Below are 19446 nucleotides of genomic sequence, written 5' to 3' on the forward strand. Positions count from 1 at the left end.
CGTGGATGGGAAAAACAGTCCCGCCCACAGCTCGAATATCTAATGAACTGCTGCCGCTCTGCAGAATTTATGTCCCGTGATCAAAAAGTTACACATTTGTATGGTCAACTCCTTCCAGCAGAGGGAGCAGTGTCCCAATGAGCTGGTGTACTTTGGCCTGAGGGACTACAGCAGCTCCCTGCAGTGGGGCGTGGCCAGCCCCATCCTGCGCTGCGATGAGGCCTTTGAGAAAATGGTCCTCACTCTGCTGGAGAGGTTAGTTGGAAAATGCTGCGTTGAGAATCATTCAAGTGGGTTAAAAAAATCATTTAAATAAACTATGTTTTCCCAGACACTCTCACCTGCACAGCATGGTGGTCCGCAGCTTCCTGCTGATTCAGCAGTACACCGAGGCGATGATGGCTCTCACCTCCTCCCCGTCCCTGAGAGACCACATAACCCCAGAGACGCTGGCCATGGTGGAGGACCTGATTAACACTCCTAGCAAAGAGAGCTCACAGGGTTGCGGCCACATGCTGCTAGTGCGCGTCCCCTCGCTGCAGCTGGCCATGTTGGCCCGAGAACGGCTGGAGGACGTGAGGGACAAGCTGGGGCTGCAGCTCTGCTTCGCCGTGCTGCTGGGAAGTCCTGCGTCTGAGCTGAGCCTGTCCAGAAACTTCATCAGTCGCCTCAAGGTGAGAATCGTTCCAGAGTCGTATGACCTCTTTTCGGTCAGCTGCTTTTCTTTCACTTATTCAAACCAGCAGCTTTGCTCTCAGTTTAGATAGTTTCTATTTTTGTGCCTCTTTGCCTGAGCTCTAACCTGTGCTCCTGCAGGCATGGAGAGGCTGTGAAAATGAGGACTGGGTACCACACACCTATGAGGACCTTGAAGGGCTGCCCTGCATTGTCATCCTCACAGGAAAAGACCCTCTTGGAGAGACTTTCCCCAGGTAATACTCCAAAGTCAAGCGCTAACCCCGGACTCACACTGGTCCATCTTCACTGCGTTTCTGTTGCGATGCGTGGGGAGTTAATCTCACGGCCGTCAGTTGATCCTTCCCCCCCCCTCCCCTGTGGCTCCCGGGTCAATGGTTTGTCCCGCTCGCTTCGCTCATTCAAAAATCCTTCTTCGCTGAGGCCTCATAAATGCATGTTTAATGTCGTCAGTGCTGTTATGTTTTTGTACGTCCAAAATTAAAAGGTTGTCATCGGTGGTGACAACGCACGTGGTGTTAACGTGTGTTATCACATGGGCATATCACCTAATGAATAAAATAAAGGTAAATATAAAGATAAAGGTTTTATTTTGAAAGCATTAAGGAAGTTTTTTCTTCCGGGTCTCCGTCGACACGACTTGCAGTGCGAAAAGTCCGATGTCAGACAGAGCAGACATGACAACATGTCAACATTCAGACCGATTATCGAGCGTTCTGGTTTTTTGTGTCAACGCAGACGGACCGGTGAAAATCAGCCCAAGCTCTACAGGTTTTGCAGAATGAATGAATATCATTCAGAAACTGGTTTGCATCCTCATGATTTCAAATACTGATCTGTAGCTGCTAAAGCCAGCAAATTCCTCTTAAATTCTAAAAATCTTCAGTCACCTAAAGCCATATAGCTCTACCTTAAAAAACAAGAAAAAGAAAGATCTCTTCTCATTTTCTAACTTTCCAGGTCTTTGAAATATAGTGACCTGCGCCTGATAGACTCCAGTTACCTGACACGCACAGCCCTGGAGCAGGAGGTGGGTCTGGCCTGCACCTATGTGTCCGTGGACGCGGTCCGGGACCCCAAGTTGGGGATGGCGTGTCGGGAATCAGACGCAGAAAAGGCTGCCACCAGTATGAATGATGGGGAAGAGCTGGAGAGGCCTCACAGCAATGGCAGCGCCGCAACCAGGACGTCAGGTGAGCCGGTTTAGACCACCGAAGTAGTTTTAAAAGATGAAGACTGAGATTTCAAACGTACAATTTTGGGTTTGAGAATTAAGAACAAAAGACTTTGCTTAAATTAGTTTGTTTTCCTTTTTTTTTCTTCCAGAAATTAGACATTTAAAAAAAAAACACTCTGATGCAAATGGTGTTTTTAGTGTTTAAACATGTTCTTGTGGCATTTTTTCTCATGATATAGGACATATATAAACAAATGACCATAGGCTCAAAATTGCATTTCTGAGTATTTCTTTTTTCAAAACATATTAAATATGGAGCAGATTAAAAATGTTCTTTAAAAAGAACATCTTTTTATTTCTTTTAATTGAGAAAAACTCTCTCTGTGCTGCCGTGATTTAAAAAAAAAGAAACAAATAAATAGTTCCCTACTCCTGAAGCGCACATCATTTAAATCACTTGTTCGTTCACGTCAAACGCAAAATGTGCGTCAAATTCCCGCTTGCCATCTTGGTTTTAACATGCGTCAAAGTTGCTGCTTGACGCATGTCCAAAAGTGTGTTAACCCGACGCTTTCGCCGTGTGTGGGAGGGGCTTCTGTCCAAAGTTTTTCTTGACTTCATCACGGAGGACGCGGATGATGAGAGATCAGGTTTGTTTAGCCGCTGCTCCTCTGTAACCAGTGGGAGGGGCTTCATAGCAGCAGGGGTCACCGTTAAAGAAGGTAAAGTTGTAAATTCTGACATCCCCTGATTCTCTTACTGTTTTGTTTATTTTTTGACATTTTGTTTTTAAGTCCAAGATGCAATGTCTCATTGCATTGGAGACTTTATTTTCCCAGAATGCAACTGAAGGTTCATTTAAAGCTGCACATTTATGGATAAGAAAATAAATAAGAGCCAGTTAGGCCTCTAAGAAGGTCTCCCTCCTACAAAGTAAATAAGCAGACGAATCAAAGACTAGTGGTAAAACTGAAAATGTTGCACTTAATGTTAAATTTTCATTTACTACGTGTTCAAAAAACTCAAAAACTTCTTCTGAGAGGAAGATTTAGGATTTCTTTGGCTTAAAAAATCAATATAACTAGTGTGCCTCCTGACTTTCAAATGTCTGAACAGATGAACAGAAATAAATCAATGTTTCATGTTTTTACATGTTTTTCTGGTCGTTACCGTTGTGTAAATCATTGTTTAAAATTATGTAAAATAATTACTATAGACGTGAGCAATCAATTCTTAGTGTTAAAATAAATATGGTTAATTATTATTATTACTATACTAGTCTGTGGTTTTGTTTTTTTGAGGGGGAAATTTGCAGTAAAAAAGTCCAGTGTGGCCCTTCGTACGACTCAGACCCCATGAAATACCCGCCATCCTCAAAAAGGTTGTCGTCTCGCCGTTTTTCCTGCACTTTTAATGTTTGGCTGGGGGTGTGATGGGCTGATGGGAGAGAGTGTAAACAGAAAGCTCTCGGTAACGCCCTCGCTGCAGGGGTCATTTCTGCCTCTCTGCAGAAACTGCGTCCTGCAAAACAACGTTTTTTTCTTTTTAATATTTTGGTTAAATCATAACCGCTGGGCCACTGGACCACTGGACCGCTTTTAGAATCGATCAAAAGAGGACTGGAGTGAGACTTTGAAGCGTCTTTGACTTCAGTTTGCTGCTTTTACAGTTTGACTTCAATCCCTTTCAGGCTCTCTGGTTGAAAATGGAGTGAGCTCATCTGACATCGCAGACTCCTTCCAAAAGCCCTCCACCTCCAGCTCCCACCCCGGGGATCCCGTCACCTCTGACATCGGCACCCTAACACAAGTATTCAAGCAGGAGTGCGACTCTCTTGGAAGCCAGCTTTCCTCCAACCCCTGTAAAGCCTCCAACGCCCTCCCGTCTCTCTACTCCAGCTCCTCATCTTCCTCCCCCTCCACATCTTCTTCCTCTGGCCAGAAGCCCAGCCAGTCCACACAGAGCGGCCAACCGCCGTCCTCCCCCAGAGTGTCTCCGCGGACAGTCATCCTGTCCAGAGCCGCTTACAACCTCTTGGCAGGGGAGTCGGCGAGTCAGCTGAGCTCCGTCTCCCTCCTGCCTCACGCAGATGTGTCCTGGAGCAGCCCGCTGAGGCCTGTTTTCACTCACGACCTGCAGGGGGCGGAGCAGAGCGCGCATTACCGCCAGTGGACCGTCGCTAGGCAGCACCATGCTGATTATGAAGCGTCACCGGTGCCCCATCCCAGACGCCTGCTGCTCAGTGGACCACCACAGGTAGCCAACACGAACACAACACTCGGCTCAAAAATATCACATAAAAACACATTTATTCACTAAAATACTGTTGTTTTCTCCTTTGCCAGGTGGGAAAAACGGGTGCTTATTTACAGCTTCTGCGTCTCCTTCATCGAATGCTTATAAGGCTGTTGGAGGTAGATGTGTACGATGAAGAGGAGGAGCATGAAGAGGACGGTGAGCAGCACAGCAACTGACTGATCAATGATGGCAAACACGAGCAAAAATGATTCTGTAGATGATTTTCAATCATTCAAACAAACCCTAAAGTAAGAAAGAAAATCTTTGTAGATTCAAGTTACCAAAAAATTACATTTTTGATGAAAATTTTGATTATATTTTCATAAAAAGGTTTTATTTTAGATGACTTACCGAACTTTTCACTCTTGGTCTCTGGGTACTTATTTTAGCAAAACCTCAGAACTTTTCCTCAGTCTGTCACTTTTCTTTGGAAAGGTTGTTGTCCTTTAATCTGTCTGTAATTTGCAGAAAGTACAGCGGTAACAACTGCAGGGAATTCCCAATGGCCTGATGTTGAGGAAATTCGAAAGATGCCCTTTGATCCCACCCCCCGAGATCCTAAGTTCAGGAAAGCCAGCCCCGTTTACTCTCCCAGGATCCCCAGGTTCTTCAAAGGTCAGAAAATTTGAGTTCCACAATTCCATCTGTAGATTCATTCAAAGTTATTTCAATTCCCACTTTGGTGCTTTGGTGGATGTTTCTGCAGACCTTAGGCAGGAAGTAGAAAGCCAAACGCCAACCAAGCGGCTGACCAAGTCAATCCGGCTCAGTAGGTTTGCAGCTCACAACGCCTTTCATCACTGTGAGCAGTGTCACGCCTACTGCGAGGCAGGTCCTGCTGCACAGGTGAGACCCAGCATGCCCCCCCCCCTGCAGAGGCGCTTTTGTCATCCCCTCTGGTAAAAACACATCTGGTTTGCAGCTGTCGGAGTGCACCTTCCACGCTTTCACCTTCTCCTCGTCCATGCTTGGAGAGGAGGTCCAGCTTCAGTTTTTCATCCCTAAAGCCAAGGAGAAGCACTTCGTCTTCAGTCAGGAGGGCAGCCACCTGGAGTGCCTGCGTCTGCCTCTGGTGTCCACAAAGGTTTGTTTTGCTCTGTCGCCACATTTGGTCATGTTTAGAGTTCCACTCCCATCATCTTTTGATCCGTTTTCAAGGCGTTTTTTTTAGGGATCTTTTAATTGTGATTGACCCATTTTTAGGTTCCCCAAAGCAGAAATTTTGAGAAAAAAATCCTTGTCCTTGAGACGCATTTTCTCAGTCTAAGACCATTTTGCGATTGAAAAACGTTCTAAATAATATAATTTTTCTAAAAAAAAAAGGAAAATCTGACCTTTTTTAGTCTTTTTACTTTCTTAAAATTCAGTTTTTACAGTGTTGGAAATTCACCTCTGAGTTGTGGGTGGGACCAATGTTGTAGAGCAACCCCGCCCCCTTTCCATCACCTATAACTGAGCCAATATGTTAATATGCTTTCTCACAAAAAAAGCTCTTTTTCAAACGACATTTTGCTTCTGATTCACAGTAATATGAATGAAGAAATACTCAGAAAAGCAGATTTAAGTTTTTATTTTCTCTATATTTGTCACAAAAACATCGGAGTGGGTCTTAAAGGAGAATTTAGGATTTTGCATCATACTGTGGGGGGATAACTGCACAAAAACAGGGATTTTTCTGCAGTTATCCTCACACAGTATGATCAAAAACTGGGATTTTTCCGCACACCGATCAACTAACGATGACCTCCAGAGCTTCAGCCGGTAATTCTTGCTCTTCCATTCCTTCAAGGATCCCGATCTTTTAAAAAGTCCGATCTTCACCCCGACAACGGGACGCCAAGAGCACGGCCTGCTGAACCTTTTCCATGCCATGGAGGGCACCTCCCACCTGCACATCCTGGTGATCAAGCAGTTCGAGATGCCCCACTACAGGAAGTACTGGCCCAACCACATCCTGCTCGTCCTGCCAGCGATGTTCAATAACGCTGGAGTGGGTAAGCAGCGCGTTAGAAGCAGCAGGACGTTGTCTGACCGCAAAACCTCACAGAAAACAGATAAAATAAGGTTGAGGAAACATGTTGCAGTTCTTTCTCTTTTTTTTAAACGTGTTTTTTCGTTCTAATAAATGTGTTTTTTTATCTTTATAAAGGAGCTTTCATTTTTATTGGAGGTATTGTTTTTTACAGGACAGGTAATAGTAGGGGAAAGGTGATTTACAAGGTAGCCAATTAGATGAAGGGCCGGGGAAAAGGGGTGTTTCCAAGCAAAACAGCTCTCCCAATCATATCAGCAGTCTTCTCTTTAACTGTGCAATGGTTCAGTCAAGGAGGAACTATTTTTAGAGTATGCAAGCACAATCTGAACCACAATAGTTGTGTAATGGGATTTGTGCAGCGTATTGCCTCCTCCAGCTATTCTGGTTGCAGCACATCAAAAGCTGATTAATGAAAAATGGTGCTGAACTTGGGTCTTCAGGTGCTGCTCGCTTCATGATCAAAGAGCTGTCGTACCATAACCTTGAGCTGGAGAGAAACCGCCTGGAAGAGCAAGGCGTCAAAAGGCAAGATGTATGGCCTTTCATTGTGATGATGGACGACTCCTGCGTGCAGTGGAACGCCCACCAGTCAGCAGATGGAAGGTATTGAACAAGAACCTACAGGGAAGAGTTAAGATGGTGTCAGAAAATATAGAAAAAAGACAAGAAAGCAGTTTTAAAGCTTTCTTTGAAGGGAAAAAGTCTAAACTCCAAGAGCTTGTTGTCTATTTGTACATTTATTTTCAGTTTTTGGAGTTTGTAGCCCAAAAGAAGCTGAAAACATCATTAACCCTAAGTAGTCCTGGGCTCTTTTGAGTGTTTTTTGCTGCTTAGCTCCATTAATTTACCTTTAAAACTCCTGCCTTTTTATTATTAAAAATATATTTTTATACATATTACACATTTTTGATCATTATATTACACAAATGCTTCACAGAGAACATGAAACTATACTTCTTTCTCTTTCGGCTTTTCCCATCAGGGGTCGCCACAGCGAATCATCCTTTTCCACCTCACTCTATCATGAACATCTTCTACCCTAACGTTAGCCAACTTCATGTCCTCTGTTAAGACATCCATGTATCTCCTCTTTGGCCGTCCTCTTGCCCTCCGGCCAGGCAGCTCCATCTCCAACATCCTTCTACCAATATATCCACTATCCCTCCTCTGAACATGTCCAAACCATCTCAGTCTGGCTTCTCTGACTTTGTCGCTAACACAGGCAACGTGAGCCGTCCCTCTGATGTACTTGTTCCTTATCCTGTCTAACCTGGTCACTCCTAAGGAGAACCTCAACATCTTCATCTCTGCTACCTCCATCTCAGCCTCTTGTCTCTGTCTCACTGCTACCGTCTCTAACCCACAGAGCAGAGCTGGTCTCACCACTGTCTTGTACACCTTTCCTTTGAGTCTTGCTGGCACTCTTCTGTCACACAACACTCCTGACACTTTCCTCCAACCGCTCCAACCTGCCTGCACTCGCCTCTTCACCTCTTTTCCACAATCCCCATCACACTGAACTGTTGACCCCAAGTACTTAAACTCCTGCACCTTCTTCACCTCAGCCCCCTGTAACCTAACGCTTCTACCTTGATCCCTCTCGTTCAGACACATGTATTCTGTCTTACTACGACTGACCTTCATACCTCTTCTTTCCAGAGCAAACCTCCACCTCTCTAGCTGTTCCTCCACCTGCTCTCTACTCTCACTGCAAGTTACAATGTCATCCGCAAACATCATTGTCCAGGGAGATTCCTGTCTTACCTCGTCTGTCAGCCTGTCCATCAGCATAGCAAACAAAAAAGGACTCAAAGCTGATCCTTGGTGTAGTCCCACCTCCACCTTGAACTCCTCTGTCTGACCTACAGCACATCTCACCACCGTCATACTTCTCTCATACATGTCCTGAACTACTCTGACATACTTCTCTGCCACTCCAGACGACCTCATACAGTACCACAGCTCCTCCCTCGGCACCCTGTCATACGCCTTCTCTAAATCTACGAACACACAATGCAGCTCCTTCTGACCTTCTCTGTACTTTTCCATCAACATTCTCAAAGCAAAAATGGCATCAGTGGTGCTCTTACGGGGCATGAAACCATACTGCTGCTCACAAATCTCCACCTTCTTCCTAAGCCTGGCTTCCACTACTCTTTCCCACAGCTTCATTGTGTGGCTCATCAACTTTATTCCTCTATAGTTGCTGCAGTTCTGCGTGTCACCCTTGTTCTTAAAGATCGGGACCAGGACGCTTCTCCTCTATTCCTCAGGCATCTTCTCACTCTCTAAAATCCTATTGAACAACCTCGTTAGAAATTCCACTCCTGTCTCTCCTAAGCACTTCCATACCTCCACAGGTACGTCATCAGGACCAACGGCCTTTCCGCTCTTCATCCTTTTCAGAGCCTTCCTAACCTCATCCTTTCCAATCTCTGCTACTTCCTGCTCCACAACAACCACATCTTCCTCCCTTCTTTCCCTGTCATTTTCCTCGTTCATCAGCTCCTCAAAATACTCCTTCCATCTTTTCTGTACACTCTCTTGGGTTGTTAGCACCTTTCCATCTCTGTCCTTAATCACCCTTATCTGTTGCACGTCCTTCCCATCTCTGTCTCTCTGTCTGGCTAGCCTGTACAAGTCCTTCTCTCCTTCCTTTGTGTCTAACCTGTCATAAAGCTCATCGTAAGCTTTCTGTTTGGCCTTTGCCACCTCTCTCTTCACTCTACGCTGCGCTTCCTTGTACTCCTGTCTACCTTCCTCAGTCCTTTCTACATCCCACTTCCTTTTAGCCAACCTCTTCCTCTGGACGCATTCCTGTACTTCCTCATTCCACCACCAAGTCTCTTTACCGTCTTTCCTCTTTCCAGATGACACACCTAGCACCTTCCTACCTGTTTCCCTGATAATCTCTGCTGTAGTTTCCCAGTCATCTGGAAGTTCATCCTGACCACCCAGGACCTGCCTCAACTTCTGCCTAAATTCCTCACAAGTTTCTTCATTCTGTAGCTTCCACCACTTGGTCTTCTTTTCTGTTTTCCCTCTCTTCTTCTTCCTGACCTCCAGAGTCATTTTACACACCACCATGCGGTGCTGTCTGGCTACACTCTCTCCTACCACCACTTTGCAGTCATTAACCTCTCTCAAATGACCTCGTCTACATAGGATGTAGTCCACCTGAGTACTCCTACCTCCACTTCTGTATGTCACTCTATGTTCCTCTCTCTTCTGGAAGTAAGTGTTGACTACAGCCATTTCCATCCTCTTCGCAAAGTCCACCACCATCTGTCCCTCCAGATTCCTTTCCTTCACACCAAACCTGCCCATCACCTCCTCATCACCTCTGTTGCCCTCACCAACATGCCCATTAAAGTCTGCTCCAATAACAACTCTCTCTCCTCTGGGAAAACTCTCTATGACCTCATCCAACTCACTCCAGAATCTCTCCTTCACTTCTAACTCACAGCCAACCTGTGGCGCATACCCACTGACTACATTCACCATCACCCCTTCAATTTCTAACTTTAGGCTCATCATCCTGTCTGAGACTCTTTTCACCTCTAGAACACTGTTTACAAACTCCCCCTTCAGAATCACTCCTACCCCGTTTATCTTCCCAACACCATGATAGAATAGTTTGTATCCTCCTCCAATACTACGTGCCTTGCTGCCCTTCCACCTTGTCTCCTGCACACACAGTACATCTACCTTCCTTCTCTCCATCATGTCTGCCAGCTCTCTGCCTTTCCCTGTCATTGTAACAACGTTAAGAGTCCCTATTCTCAAACCTATGTTCCTGCCTTTTCCCTTCTCTCTCTGGCAACGGACCCTTCTGCCTCCCCTCTTTCTTCCACCAACAGTAGTCAAATTTCCACCGACACCCTGTAGGTTAACAGCATCGGTGGCGGTCGTTGTTAACCCGGGCCTCGACCGATCCGGTATGTCTAAAGTGTTGTGGATGATTCGCATGGTTATTTTGGCAATTTTTACGCCGGATGCCCTTCCTGACGCAACCCTCTCTATTTATCCGGGCTTGGGACCGGCACAGAAGTTACTGGCTTGCAACCCCTGTGGCTAGATTGAACATGAAACTATACAAAAAACACAATTCCAAATTGAAAATTTTGTCTTTTTTTATTGCAAAAATAACAAAAAGTGAGACAAATTTGTTTTTTTGTTTTATAACAAAGATCAAAAGTGTAAAGTAACATAAAAAAGTGGAAATGCCCCCCCCCCCCCCCCAAACAAATCAAAAACAAGTTGAAAGCAATGTAAAAAAATGCATGAAAAACCCCCAGTGGTGGGCGTCTTCAGCTGCACTTTGCTGTCTTCACCACAGGAGTGCCCTGTGCACCAACACGGACAGATGTGCAACACTTTAGCTTTATTCTCAAATGTAGTTTATCTCCAGTTTAGACATTACAGAAACACAACGGAATGACATTTTTATGTAACACCAGAGTCAGCTGTTCACGTAATAATATAACTCCAAGTTTCGTTCATAAGTTGGGAATCCTTTGGTGTAAAAATAGCTGCAAACCGAAATTTTTTTTTTTTGAAACATAGAGTAGATATTTATTTCTGCATAACCTATAATGATCTCCAAGGAGGTTGGACACTCGTCTTTTGTTGTCTCCTGGTTTTTCATCTTCAGCCCGGTTAGAAGAATCGTCTACCTCATCATTGGTTTCAAGATCCAACAACTTACAATCTTTTTCTAAATCATCCTATTCAAAATCCCTCAGCACATCCGTCATAGGCTGGGATCCTCATCATTCATGTGCTTCAACCGTTCAGTCATTCTTTCCTGACTATGCAGAAATGCAATTAGTTCCTTGAACCAGTATTACCTGCCACTTCCAACTCATGAATTTTTCCTCCGTCTGTGTGGGAACTCGCCTTCCAAGGGGATTGTCCATGGCAGCTTGGTATTCCAATGTCAAAGGCAATGAAGATTTTTTTTGAAGATTCCCACACCGATTTTCTAGTGCGTGGAAAATCCCATCTGCAGTTCCATAACTGTACAGATGGAGACCTCTGGTGACTTTAGTTTCAAGACTGTCTAGGAGGTGAAACTGCTTTGACTTCCTCTGAACCCGTTGGTTTTTCTGCTTTTGCAAAACTTCCCAGTCTTTCTTCTTATACTGATTATGAGCGATGTTGGTTTCAGTATGATGGTTGGTGGAAGTGTGGCTTGAGGTGGCACTGGGGTTTTTGGTTGTATTTCTTGCTCACATACAAACACACTCGCAGAAAAACTCTGAAAGATTACTTGTCACTCTTGCTTGCCACTATTATAAAGTGGTAGTGAAATAACAAGCGTTTGTCTTCGTTTGAATTCCTTTGTTGGTATTACTTATTGTCAATTCCTTCAGCAGCACTAACAAAGACAGCGGCGGCTTGTAAAGTGAAAGAGGAAAAATGTATTTAGGATTTGTTAATTATGTTTCTTAACATTCATGTTTATTTCAAACCTAATGTGATTTGCAAACGTACACATAGACTGCTAAGGGTTAAAGAAGTACATTTTCTGAGGAAAAAGGGACTACAGCTGAAGTTAAATTATTAGCGAGCGACAAACAATCCATCTTCTTCTCAGTCATTGGCTGTCAAAATGTGAACTGATGTAAAACCAGAGGGTTTCTCTCATTTTAAGCAACAAAATACAAGAAAAACACTAAAACGTTCGAATATTTTAATTAAAGACTTCAAAGTCAGAGCTAAACGGAGCTCAGATGCCTTCCCAGCTAAAGTTCTTAAAGTCTGTTTAGAGTTTTATTAACCTATCAAATTTCTTCTTCTAAGTCAACCACGTTTGTTTGTTTCTCAGTGACGCCTCAGATCCAAGCCCGTCGTCGACCAACGTGTCGTTGAAGTCGGTGCTGCAGCACATGGAAAACACCCCGAAAATCCTACTGTACGCCATGTGCGGGATCTCCAAGTGGAGCAGCAGCCTGGCCAGCAAGACTCCTAGCAGGCCCTTCAGTCGATGCCACCTGCACGACTTTGTCATGCTGAACGTGGACCTGACGCAGAACGTTCAGTATGACCTTAACCGGTAGGTTTAGGAAACGGGCGAATGAACCGAGCGTTTTATATTTTTTTCTATTGACGCTGCTTTTCTCCTGCAGTTATGACTGTGAGGAAGTAGACATTAACCTGAGGATTAACAGCAGTGGCTTACTGCTGTGCCGCTTCAACAACTTCAGCCTGATGAAGAAACACATTCCAGTCGGAGGAAACAAGGATTTTGTAGTCAAGCCCAAACTAATGGTACTTGTCTTAATCAAACGTTTTCAAACCTTATTTTAATTAATTTTCTTATTGTAAAACTTTTCCTAATGTGCCCGTCATGACAGGAAATTGAGAATCCAGCAACATTTATCCCATCCCAGTACGTCTGCGCCCCCGACAGCGAGCAGACCCTCTTAGATGCTCCGGCCCAGTTCCTGCTGGAGAGGTTCCTGCTGAGCTGCAGCCACAGACTCTTTCCAAAGGCGGTCCGGAACCGAAACAACCCAGTTCTGTCCATTGACAGTTACCTCAACCTCAGCCCGGAGGTAAGATGTCCCTGGATCAGGGAAGCCCAATACAAGGATCCCGACTGACCGGTTGATCGCTGGGGGAGTGCGGGTAAATCGCGGACCATCAAAAAGATTTTTTTTTAAAAGCCAATCATCATCCTTGCTATGAAGTATGCTGCTTGATTGACAGGCAGAACGGCCAATTGAACATCCAATGATACATTCGTCAATGCACTTGCGTGTTCCCACTAAACTGATTCTGCTAGCGGCGTTATCTTTTACTCCTAAACTTCAGAAAGGTGTGAGCGATCAGTTTCAGACTCCTAACACTGGCTGTAGTTGCTAACTTGCTTTAGCAGTGACTTTGAGTAACTCAAAAAGAACCTTGAACAGAGCGCACACAGAACGTACACCGTGTGCTGCGGCGCCGTTGACTTGAGAACTACAAACACACGGGTCCAGTTCAACGAGCTGTTGAAGGGAAAATGACAGAAGAACTTACTATCATGTCGTAATCTCACATATTCATCTAAATATATACATTTAATTCAAAATAAGTGAATGATTCATCTTACAATCTACTTTTCCTTTAGTTCTACACATTTAAGTACGTAAATGTAAACAATTTCAAAAAATCCTGATTTAAAATTGGTTCATTTAAGCAGTAACAGAGAAAATCAAAAGTAAAATTAAAGAAACCAACTTGAAAGAATTTGTGTACATTTATTTGCATTTCATTGAGGGGAATAAGTATTTGATCCCCTCAATGAAATCATTAAGATTTCTGGTTCACACAGTCTCCAATTCAACCTGTCACCTGTTTGAAGTGATCACCTGTACAAAGACACCTGTCAACAGAAACAGTCCATCACTCAGACTCCGAATGTAATGCTCGGCTAGGACGAGAACAGACCCAAGTGCTGAAACCCAGAAAGACAAACACTGGAGATGGCGAGAAAGGATTTATTTCAAAGTCTATGGCGGTTTAGAGGCTGGCAGCGGAGACGTCACCGGAGATGGAGTAGTGAGACGTAGAGATGGAGGTAAGTTTCATCGGAGGCAATGTTGAGAGGCGAGATGAAGGTAAGCGGAGCTTGGCGTAGGGAGAACAGGCTTGGCGTGATCGAAGGATGAAGTCAAGGCGTGGTAGTAACTTGGAGCAAGGAGAAGATCTTGAGGATGAAGATCTTTTGACTGGACCCAGGACTTGTGGATGAAAGATCTCTGTAGGCAGATCGAGAGCTTGAGTTAGTCAAGAGCATAAATGTATGAGGCTTGAGATTAGATTTGACTATGTATGCACCAAAGAGGGCAACGAATTGGCGATGAATACTGGACTGGAGCCATCTTTAATACAGGAGTGGGGGATGAGGTAAATGCCGACAGCTGGGTCGAATCTGGAAGAAGCAGAGAAGGGAGGGGGGAGGAGAGGACTCCCGGAGGCACCATTACACCAAACTCTCTAAACTGGGAAAGACTCAAGAATTTTCAGCGGTTTGAAGGGTGAAGATTGTAGATCTGCACCAGACCGGACTGGACTACAAAACCATCAGCAAGAAGCTGGAGGTTACCATGACAACTGTTGGTGCAACTGGGCCGAAACACAGGAACATGACCATCAATCCACCTGTTGGTCTGGATGGGGGGAGGATCCCCACTGTCCTGGGGATTCACACCATCCCCACCCCCAAGCATGGAGGTAGAGACATTATGGCTTGGGTTGTGTCTTTCTACACAAGGCTACTTCAAGGTGCGGATGGGAGGATGGGCGGAGCCATGTACACTCAAATCCTTAACGAGAACCTCCTTCCCTCCACCAGGAATGGGGTCATGGAGGGCTCTTGCAATTGGATATTGACCCGAAACATTCAGCCATGACGACGAAGGAAAGGCTGAAGAAGCAGATCAATCAAGGTCATGATGTGGCCCAGCCAGTCTCTGGACTCTCCAGCAAGAGGGTTCAAATGTTAATTTCCCTCAATGAAATGCAAATAAATTTATGTAAAATCTTTAAAGTCAATTTATTGATTTTTGTTATGGTTTTCTGTCTCTCGCGGTCCAGATGAACCTACCATTAAGATGACCTACAGTCAGTTTCTTTCTAAGTGAGCAGAATTAGCATTCACTCACTTGTGTCCTTCTCTGTATATATGGTGGTTCTTTTGGAGCTGGTCGCTTCAAAAGTAGCTTGTGTGCCAAAAAAGTGTGGGATCCCCTGTCTCAGAGTTCACACTCGCAGAGTTCACACTCGCTTAAACAAAACTCATTTTATATATATATATATATATATATATATATATATATATATATATATATATATATATATATACACACATACACACACACTTTTTTTTTTACTTGTCTTCTGCATTAGATGGAGAAATGATTATTTGCTGCACAGAGAAGCAAAGTTTTGCCATCTGTTTCCCTGAGAACACTCTGACCTGCTTACATCTGCAAACACTGAATGCCAACACTGCAAAGAAAGAACTGCTGATGGCTGTTGCTCTGCAGAGAAACATTTTGCATACATAAACACTATGTTTCTGTTGGGATTTTTGATTTTGTGTACATTTGCTTGTAGCAGGCAGCTGAACTGCTGTTTGTTTTATGACAGAGATGGTTCCTGTAATTCTCTAGAGTTGCATCATTGAAACATCCCTTGTCTATTTGCAGATCTCTGTGTGCTACATCAACTCTCGCCCACACTCCACCAACCTGAACCATCAGGGTCTGGTGTTCAGCGGCCTGCTGCTTTACCTCTGCGACTCCTTTGTTGTCTCTGGACTCCTGAAAAAGTTCCGTTTCCTCAAAGGTGACGCTCAACCGGCCCTGTCATTTTGTGCACGCAAAAAGCAGAAATATGTGACTTCTGACCCCCGACTTGTGTCCGCAGGCGCCACTCTCTGCGTGATCTGTCAGGACCGCAGCTCCCTACGTCAGACCATCGTCCGACTGGAGCTGGAGGACGAGTGGCAGTTCCGGCTGCGGGACGAGTTTCAGACGGCCAACTGCAGTGAGGATCGACCCCTCTACTTTCTGACCGGACGACACGTTTGAACAGCTCAAGGGTTCAGCTGGAAGACAGAAAAAAGGGCAGACCACGCGAGCAACCGCCTCTCTCTCCAGACCCTTGGACGTTTCTGTTCTTACCTGTGGCTCTTGGTACGGTCCGGTCTGACTCATCTCTATGCCGAAGAGAAAGAAAAACACAGCTGAATTTGAACTTTTTTTGTTGCCCTTTTCAAATATGAACACCCTCCAATCAGACGGGACTACTTGAAGACTGCGCGTGTTCATAAGCTTTAAATCCAGCATGTCCACTTCTGGATGTGCGTGTTTATCTCAGGGTTTTTGGAAAAATGGGAGATTTGCTGGACGCGGCTCGGAAGCAGGTTCAAAGTGTAGATTTGGTTTGAACTTAACTCGGCGCCAAAGACTCAGCTGCACCTTGCCCCCCCCCCTTTTTTTCCCCCGTGTCTGTCCCGCCTGCTCTGCCTCGTCTTAACTGTTACTAAAATATAAAGAGATTTTTGCTTTTGTTGCATTTCTATAATCATTACCAGTGGGATTGGAACCATGTAATCCAGCACATGTAAAGGTTTCTTTTGTGCCTCTTAAAAATGCCCATGCCATTGATAATCTTCGATGAGACGCTGTGTGACTGCAACGCGGATTTTCCAAATGATTGTCTGTCGTCGCAAGAGAAAGTTTACAAGTTGTGACTTTTGAAGAATGTACCACCCCAGTGTTGTTTTAAGATGTAAGTCACTCATGTTTGAGCAAGACTTAGAAACAAATTTTGCTGATGGAAATGCCCTTAAATCAGATGAATTCGAGTCATAATCCAGCTCCTTCACTGCCACGGATCCCGCCGGGCTCTTCGGCTCCTTTTGTGGGAGTTTACCGGCTCTTTGTACTGCGCCAGCTTTGGCTGCCATTCCACTTTGAACTGGTTTCAAAGGGCAGTCCAAGAACAACCGCTGCCAAAAGCAGCTCACCGGGTCAGTTTATATACTTGAAAGTGTTTTGTTTGTGTGTCTTTCTCCACAGGGTTGCCTAAAGATTGTCCCCTTAAGTGACGTTTTACACAGAAACCACCCATTTTGGCAGAAATTGGGATTACATTTGGACTTCGGTTCTGTTTAAAGTTTTGTTTACATTAATATATATTATCCCATGTAATTTCTTTCAGGACTCATGTTGCCAGTTTCTATTCTTTCTGCATTTCATGTTGCAGACGAGAAGAATCTACCTAGATTTATCTATAAACAAATGTCCCTCTTTGTTCTTCTACTTTATTTTCTTGTATATTAAATTTGTGTCCAAGAGGGATTTTTAAGTTATTTGATGCGAGTTTTGGACTAAGAATCACGCCGGAGTGTGCCGTTTGGTCGCGCGTTAAAAGAGGGCCTCCCTCCCTTGGAAAACCGTGGCGGACGGCTTTGCACAGACGGGAAGAATGGTCGATCGGTTGAATGTCACTGAGAGTCGTAGTGAACTTGCACTATTTCAAGTTTAAAGTTTATCAGCAGAATAGTTGCTCCCCCTTTGTTGTCGTTTTCCACTGCTACACAGAATCGGCTTCTCCTTTTTGTTGATTGAAGACTTCTTATGCAACTTGCTCTCACAATCGTCACGGTTTGATGTGTTTGTGCAGCCTCGCGGTAGCCTTGGTGCCTGGTTGATCTACCTCATGTTTGCCATTGTGGTTGCAGGCTTTGTATATTGTGATACCAGTAGAGCTCTGCTATTGATGTTGAAAATTGAAGATTGTAATTAAAGGACTTCTACATCATTTCATTGATTTTTTTATTGATTTTTTTCCCCCCAAACATCTCTTTGCGGCTGTGGAGCAAATGGAGTTTTTGTAGACATTTACGTGAATTCCCCCCTGCACATGTAACACGTTGCTCATTTGACTGCTGCACTTTGTGTGCAGACAGCCGAGCACAAACAGCAGAAACCCGGTTTGCCACAGCTGCCAGGATTACGTTTCAGCTGCAGCAAAGTGACTAAATCTCTGGGCTTAAAGGACTGTTGCCAGTGTATCTTATGAATCCTAATATTGGGTCAGCGTCATGGAGGATGGAAGCCATCATTTGAGGAGCTTTTAGGCAGAGTGATGTTTTTGTTTGCTATTAAAAAGCCAAGTTCCTAACTTGCAGCGTCTGTGATTTTATAAAAATGTCTGAATAAACTTGATATCAACATAAACTGGTTTTCGTTCACTGCTTTGCCGTGTCACACACGAACATTCTGCACATGTTGCACTGAGGAAAATTGGTCATTTGTGAAGAGACGTGGAAATGTGAGAAAAGTTGTGGTCTTCACATGACATTTTTACAAATTTAAAGCACCTTTAACCACAAAAGAAAAATAGGAATAAACCACGCAAAGAACACGTAAATCAACGTAAAACATGAGCCATGCGTAATCATTCCGCTATTTATAAACAATTCATACGTCTTACGTAATTTTAACATGATATGAGCGCCGTATCCGCGAAATAAGTTATGCATCGGTGGTGCAGGCATGAAAAGTCCATTAGACATACGTGGAAAGCCACAAAATTTGCGTCTCGCTAAAGTCATGCACAATTGCGTAAGCTTTTCTTAATAATTGTGTATAAACTACTTTAAATACGCATAAACTGCGAAATTCTCAACCCACCAAAGATTTTGAACACTTCAAAACCAAATTCATGTAAAGACTCGTCGGCCGAAACCCTCGATGGACATCTGCGCACATCGACGAATGACGAACGCCAAGAAACACGCAGGAATTACGTACATATCATGACAGACCAAAATTTCATACGTGGAAAATGAGCAAAATATATATAGTGGCTGAGTGACACAGCCTTGATGATTTTACAAGGAAATATGAAAAAAAATAACCATTAATCAATAAATCATTTTCTATTCCAACAATCCAACCAGATTGATCTTTTTGAAGGAAGTTGGTACCCAACTCCACTCAAACCATTGTAAAATTATAAAATCAAACAAATCAATTATCATCGATATTGGAAAATACCATTTGGATTCAGGTACGGTAGGTTTATTTTACTATGAGGTAAAAACAACAGAGTGCACATGATGTTATGCAGCAAAAATGGATCAGTCCATGAATTTAGCAAAGTCATGTGACCATACAGTGTGCTAGAATGTTCTACTAAAAGTTCTCTTTGGATTATTTGGATGTGGAAAAGCAACAGTGGGCTGAACTTTAGGAAACTTAAATGAGAATGGACTTGAATACAGATGAAGATACTAATTTCTGGCAAAAACTTGTTTTTCTTCCTTTTTTTTCCCTTGAGGTTTTAGCCCAAAGTTTGTCTTTTTGTCCATAACTCTGCAGCAGAATTATCAGTCAGTGGTGAATGCAAATTAGTATACATGCAAACAATAACTATGATGAAACTGCAGTTTAAAATGGAGTAGTTCTGACCACTTGGTTTGAACTTGTAGCAAACTTTAAACGAAACATCTCCATTGGCATCCGTACATCATCATCAACGTAAGCTCATCTGTCTGCGGGTTTTATTGGGGTTGGACTGGAGGTAAGTGGAGTGGTTGAGGGATTAGCCTTTCATGGATAACATCCACCACTGCAGCGATGCATATCCCCTCAGCAGCTAAGCCGGCGAGTGTGGATTGAGTCAATTCCAGAGACCAAAAAACTGGCGACGCCAGAGCGTGCAGCCCAGCAGT

General features: G+C 44.0%; 2 protein-coding genes across 10 annotated transcripts in view; one reads left to right on the forward strand and one right to left on the reverse strand.

Annotated features, from left to right (window-relative positions):
* greb1l (GREB1 like retinoic acid receptor coactivator) overlaps positions 1–17528 on the forward strand; it is a 55142-nt gene extending 37614 nt beyond the window's left edge. For 6 of the 9 annotated variants that reach the window (XM_011487018.4, XM_078934239.1, XM_078934237.1 and 3 more), the window contains exons 19-34: positions 119–255; positions 332–674; positions 817–932; positions 1657–1889; positions 3564–4129; positions 4219–4327; positions 4640–4786; positions 4878–5017; positions 5094–5255; positions 5961–6165; positions 6647–6809; positions 12037–12264; positions 12338–12479; positions 12566–12766; positions 15407–15545; positions 15627–17528. In XM_011487018.4, the coding sequence (XP_011485320.1) occupies positions 119–255; positions 332–674; positions 817–932; positions 1657–1889; positions 3564–4129; positions 4219–4327; positions 4640–4786; positions 4878–5017; positions 5094–5255; positions 5961–6165; positions 6647–6809; positions 12037–12264; positions 12338–12479; positions 12566–12766; positions 15407–15545; positions 15627–15790 (3195 nt within the window). In that variant the 3' untranslated portion in view covers positions 15791–17528. The remainder of the gene's footprint in view (positions 1–118; positions 256–331; positions 675–816; positions 933–1656; positions 1890–3563; positions 4130–4218; positions 4328–4639; positions 4787–4877; positions 5018–5093; positions 5256–5960; positions 6166–6646; positions 6810–12036; positions 12265–12337; positions 12480–12565; positions 12767–15406; positions 15546–15626) is intronic. The other 3 variants (XM_078934238.1, XM_078934240.1, XM_078934241.1) reach the window with 1 other exon arrangement.
* Positions 8180–9810, reverse strand: LOC144986645 (uncharacterized). The gene is made up of 2 exons (XM_078934244.1): positions 8625–9810; positions 8180–8340 (listed from the first exon to the last, which is right to left on the reverse strand). Exons 1-2 carry the CDS (start codon positions 9741–9743, stop codon positions 8320–8322), a joined length of 1140 nt encoding a protein of 379 aa, XP_078790370.1. The 5' UTR covers positions 9744–9810; the 3' UTR covers positions 8180–8319.
* Positions 17529–19446: the final 1918 nt, after the last annotated feature.

This window comes from Oryzias latipes, chromosome 17 (genome assembly GCF_053564925.1).
Source record: "Oryzias latipes strain Hd-rR chromosome 17, Olatipes_Hd-rR_3.1".
Lineage (NCBI taxonomy): Eukaryota > Metazoa > Chordata > Actinopteri > Beloniformes > Adrianichthyidae > Oryzias > Oryzias latipes.